This window comes from Theropithecus gelada, chromosome 11, assembly GCF_003255815.1.
Source record: "Theropithecus gelada isolate Dixy chromosome 11, Tgel_1.0, whole genome shotgun sequence".
In the NCBI taxonomy this organism is placed as follows: Eukaryota; Metazoa; Chordata; class Mammalia; order Primates; family Cercopithecidae; genus Theropithecus; species Theropithecus gelada.
This window is the reverse complement of record NC_037679.1, coordinates 103749908-103755638: the sequence shown is the minus strand read 5'-3', so window position 1 is coordinate 103755638 and position 5731 is coordinate 103749908. Positions and strand designations below refer to the sequence as shown.

At 40.9% G+C, this 5731-nt stretch overlaps 1 protein-coding gene across 6 annotated transcripts in view; it reads left to right on the top strand.

Moving 5' to 3' along the window:
* The first annotated feature begins 556 nt into the window (after nt 1-556).
* ERC1 (ELKS/RAB6-interacting/CAST family member 1) overlaps nt 557-5731 on the top strand; it is a 502036-nt gene continuing 496861 nt past the window's right edge. For 3 of the 6 annotated variants that reach the window (XM_025401990.1, XM_025401994.1, XM_025401995.1), the window contains exon 1: nt 709-1377. In XM_025401990.1, the coding sequence (XP_025257775.1) occupies nt 709-1377 (669 nt within the window). Of the gene's footprint in view, nt 1378-5731 lie in introns of all 6 variants that reach the window. The other 3 variants (XM_025401992.1, XM_025401991.1, XM_025401993.1) reach the window with 2 other exon arrangements.

The following is a 5731-nucleotide window of genomic DNA, read 5'->3' as shown; positions in this document are numbered from 1 at the left end:
TGTTACTGTTGATTTATACGTGAAAATATTGAAATTATATTGATATTGAGTCTGACCAGTTTGTTGAGTTCTGTTATTCTAATAACTTGTCAGTTGATTATCTTGGGTTTTCAGTTAGAAAATCATATATTCAGACATTGATTTTAATTTTTTCCTTGTCAGTCTTTATACTTCTTGTTTTTTTTTTTTTTCTTTTTTGTAGAGACAGGGTCTTGCTATGTATCCCAGGTTGGTCTTGAACTCCTGGCCTCAAGCGATCTTCCTACCTTGGCCTCCCAAAGTGCTGGGATTATAGGCATGAGCCATTGCACCTGGCACTTTTTGTTTGTTTGTTTTCCAGTTGCATGGTATGTTTTCAGCATTCAGTTTTGAGACATCTAAAATATCTCTAAAATATTGTTTACTATGAAGTACATTATGCTGTAATCACATTCTGAATGCCTGAGTAAATACATGGTAGAAGGGGTAGATCTTCTTTAAGTGGGGGTAATGGAACGTTTCTGAGAAGGGAAATATTTATTATTGGAGGATTTAATGTGTGATCTTTTCGTTACAGATATGATGTAAGATACTTCTTCAAGATTGGACAGCTGGGGACCTTCTTCTAATTAACCTTAAACCGACTTACAGCCATAGAGACACCTCACAAAGTTCCCATTTTTCGTTGTTGTTGATTTTTTGCTTTACACCTTTTCTGACCTTGCAACCATGTATGGAAGTGCTCGCTCTGTTGGGAAGGTGGAACCGAGCAACCAGAGCCCTGGGCGTTCACCCAGGCTTCCACGTTCCCCTCGCTTGGGTCATCGTCGAACCAATAGTACAGGAGGGAGTTCGGGAAGCAGTGTTGGAGGTGGCAGTGGGAAAACCCTTTCTATGGAAAATATACAGTCTTTAAATGCTGCCTATGCCACCTCTGGCCCTATGTATCTAAGTGACCATGAAAATGTGGGTTCAGAAACACCTAAAAGCACCATGACACTTGGCCGTTCTGGGGGACGTCTGCCTTACGGTGTCCGGATGACTGCTATGGGCAGTAGCCCCAACATAGCTAGCAGTGGGGTTGCCAGTGACACCATAGCGTTTGGAGAGCACCACCTCCCTCCTGTGAGTATGGCATCCACTGTGCCTCACTCCCTGCGTCAGGCGAGAGATAACACAATCATGGATCTGCAGACACAGCTGAAGGAAGTATTAAGGGAAAATGATCTCTTGCGGAAGGATGTGGAAGTAAAGGAGAGCAAATTGAGTTCTTCAATGAATAGCATCAAGACCTTCTGGAGCCCAGAGCTGAAGAAAGAACGAGCCCTGAGAAAAGATGAAGCTTCCAAAATCACCATTTGGAAGGAACAGTACAGAGTTGTACAGGAGGAGAACCAGGTAAGTTCTACATGTGTGTTTGACTGTATTGGCTGAATTCATGTATGTAAATGAAATAGCCTTTTTTTTCCCTTTTCCTAGATTTTTCCCTGCGTAGTATATGTATCTCCCTTTTTCCTATTTATTTTACTATTTTGTGTCCTCCATTTCTCAGCCCTTTCCAAATTGGGTCCTGTGCCCTGTTTGTTTCTAGTTGCCCATGTCTGCTTGCTTCCATTCTTGCTTGGTTCTTTTCTCTGGTTTCTGTTTCTCTTCGTGTCTTTCCTTTCAGCATATGTGATTTTTTTTTTTTTTTAAATTCTTCTGAGGTTTTAATTTTGCCACACACTGTAATATCTTTTACCAAATGTATTTAGACTAGGTAACTGAAGTGTAAGGTATACCATTAAGATTTGTCATGATGTCAAAAAGTCATTCTTAAAAACAAAACAAAATGACTATCACAAGATAAATCAGTGTTGTCAGCTGAGAACAGAAATTACTTTTAAAGAGTTAATACTGGCCGGGTGTGGTGGCTCACACCTGTAATTCCAGCACTTGGGAGGCCGAGGTGGGCAGATCATTGAGGTCAGGAGTTTGAGACCAGCCTGGCAACATGGTGAAACCCCGACTGTACTAAAAATACAAAAATTAGCCAGGTGTGATGGTGTGTACCTGTAATCCCAGCTTCTAAGGAGGCTGAGGCAGGAGAATCACCTGAACCTGGGAGGCGGAGGTTGCAGTGAGCTGAGATCCTGCCACTGCACTCCAGTCTCGGGTGACACCATGAGACTCTGTCTCAAAAAAAAAAAAGTTAATGTTGATGATGTGTTTATTAAGTACGAACAATAACTATTCATTTTGTTGCCATTCATGAAAGTTTAACTTCAGGATGCTTTTGTAGCTTTTTGTTCTTTAATTCTTTACATTTAAGGTAGAGGAAAGGCAACCTGGTGTGATTGTTTGCTTGTAGAAAAGAAGTGAGATGATTGGGCTTTATCATCATGGGGCTTTGCAGTTTGAGAGCTAAGTGCCGTCACATTAGCTGCAGGAAATACTCACTTATTTTTCTGTGCCCCTCCAGGTTACAGTTGATGTGTTTGGTGATAGCCGTGTCACATTCAGTGAGGAAGCTGATGACTCCAAAGATGTGAACAAATCGTATTCAGGCTCTACCAGTTAAAATGTTAAACATACTTCTTTGTTTTTGTTTTTTTGAGACAGAGTCTTGCTCTGTCTCCCAGGCTAGAAAGCAGTGACGCAGTCTTGGCTCACCGCAACCTCCACGTCCCAGGTTCGAGTGATTCTCCTGTCTCAGCCTCCTGAGTAGCTGGGATTACAGGTGCCTGCTCCCACGCCCGGCTAATTTTTGTATTCTTATTAGAGACGGGTTTCACTGTGTTGGCCAGGCTGATCTCAAACTCTTGACCTCAGGTGATCCACCTGCCTCGGCCTCCCGAAGTGCTGGGATTATAGGTGTGAGCCACCATGCCCGGCCCATACTTTTTGTTTAAAAGACTTTTGAAATTTTTCTCTCTTTACTTTTTTTCCCCCTGTGGTGCAAGTTGTGTGTACTTTTAGAAGTTTTCTTAAACTTGCAAGCTTGAATTTTTTTCCTTCTTAAAAAAGCTGTCTTATACTCTTAAAAGGAGAATATTTAATTAACTACCTCATTGTTGGTATTACACTTTATTTTTGGATTAGGTTACTCAAAATTATAAAGAAAGCAATTGATATCAATTTCTGCATTCTTCTTAAATGATACCAAGAAGTAAAGAAGCAATCAGAAATTGTCTGTGTCTCTGATGAAGGAGTCGTCTGCCACACAAAGCTGTTTAGGTCCCTGATGGACCTAATGTGTGACTATGGTCCCATAAGGTTACAATATAGTATTACCAGGTGTGGTAGCTCGCACCTGTACTCCCAGCACTTTGTGAGGCTAAGGGGGTGCAGATTGGTTGAGTCCAGGAGTTCGAGACCAGCCTGGGCAAAATGGTGAAACCCTGTCTCTGCAAAAAATAGAAAAAAATTAGCTGGGTTTGGTGGTGGGCGCCTGTACTACTTGGGAGGCTCAGGCAGGAGGATCACCTGAGCCTGGGAGGTCGAGGCCACAGTGAGTCGAGATTGGGCCACTGTACTCCAGCCTGGGTGACAGAGTGAGACCCTGTCTCTAAAAACAAAACAAAGATTATAATACAGTGTTTTCACTGTATCTTTTCTATGTTTAGATGTGTTTAGATACACAAATATTTACCATTGTGTTACAGTTGCCGACAGTTTTCAGTACAGTAACATGCCGTACAGGTTTGTAGCCTAGAAGCAGTAGGCTATATCCTATGTCCTGGGTGTGTGGTAGGCTGGACCAGATGTGTTTGTATGAGTCCACTTGATGATCTTTGCACAATAATGAAATCGCCTTTCTCAGAACGTATCTCTGTCATTAAGCAACATATGACCGTAAATCTAATCTAAGATTTCTGTCGATTGTCTTACCATTCTTACTAATACGCAGTCCAGATACTCAGATCTACTGTTTTGGCTACTCGAAGATCTCTAGTTACATTACATTTTGTATGTTAAAGCTCCAGACACATTTTCAGCAATAAAAATAGCTCATTTTTTCTGTTCATAAATATAAAACAGAAAAGCATAGATATGAAAGCAAAATATATTCCAGATCCTCCCATCTACTGACAACTTTGCTGTTCCACCGTTAGCATTTTGACATTTCTCTTTACTGAAATACCTGTATTCATATACACATAACAGATTTACCTGAATGGAATACTGTTGGTATTATGCTGTGACCTTTTTTTAGCTAACAACATTTCTACTGTATATTAAAGGCCTCTAATATGTATCTAAATCATTATTTTTTTTTTTTTTTTTTTTTTTTTTTGAGACGGAGTCTCGCTCTGTCACCCAGGCTGGAGTGCAGTGGCCGGATCTCAGCTCACTGCAAGCTCCGCCCCCCGGGTTTACGCCAGTCTCCTACCTCAGCCTCCCGAGTAGCTGGGACTACAGGCGCCCGCCGCCTCGCCCGGCTAGTTTTTTGTATTTTTTAGTAGAGACGGGGTTTCACCGTGTTCGCCAGGATGGTCTCGATCTCCTGACCTCGTGATCCGCCCGTCTCGGCCTCCCAAAGTGCTGGGATAAATCATTATTTTTAATGCTTCCTACTATTATTCTATTGTTATTCTAGTTAGTATCACAGGGCTAAAATTCTTCAAATGTACTTGGTATTACAATGCAAATTAAAAACTAAACCTTGAATTCTTTTGAATCAGATATCTAAGTAATTAGAAATTATGATTTATTCTTTCTCAGATACGTTATGACTTCAAACTACTTTGCTTTTACTTTTTAATCAGTTATTAAAGTTGTCACTACTCAGCATTTGAATATTTTAATATACTTAAATCTCTTTCTTAGAGACTTAGCTTCTTTAAAGAAGAGAAATTGTCCTTTAAAAAATACTCCTTAGGAAGTTCTTTGAGTTTGAGTCATTAAGACTTTAAGAATGTGTAAAGAAAGAAAAAAGCTCAAATAGACCCCACTGATTTAGTCTAAAATTTAGAACAGGGTTCTTAAATGCTGGCTCAGAAACATCAACATCAACAGGCATATTTGGTTAAAACAGAGATTGCCAGGCCTTCCTTCATACCAGCTAAGTACAATCCCTGGAGATGGGGTCCAGGAACTTAGGTTTTGAACAAGCTTCTCTGGTGGTTCTGATGAGAAACCACTCTTGGGATCTTTAGAATTTAGTAAATCTAATCTAATTCTATCTTTTTTTTTTTTTTTTTTTGTTGAGATGGAGTCTCGCTCTGTAGCCCAGGCTGGAGTGCAGTGATGCGATCTTGGCTCACTGCAACCTCTGCCTCCTGGGTCCCGGTTCAAGCAGTTCTCCGGCCTCAGCCTCCTGAGTAGCTGGGATTATAGGTGCCCCCCAACACACCTGGCTAATTTTTGTATTTTAGTAAAGATGGAGTTTCACCATGTTGGCCAGATGGTCTTAAACTCCTGAACTCATGATCTGCCCGCCTTGGCCTCCCAAAGTGCTGGGATTAAGGGCGTAAGCCACTGCGCCGGGTGTCAATCTAATTCTTAAACTTGTCTGTTGCCTGTTTGTCAATTTGTGATGCTTCTGTTGTGGCACTTTTGAGCTCAACCATAAAAGAAAGGGGAAGAAACAAGGGACCATTTGCTAAGTGTGTCTCATCCTTTATTCTTCCACTTTACATCTCAGGGATGTGACCTACTCCTGTTCATAATGATCATTAACTGTGACAGGGACCCTCAGTTGATGGGGCGTGTGTAGGGGAAAAGGGTGTTTAAAATTGTAGATATGTTTTTTTTTTTTTTTTTTTTTTTT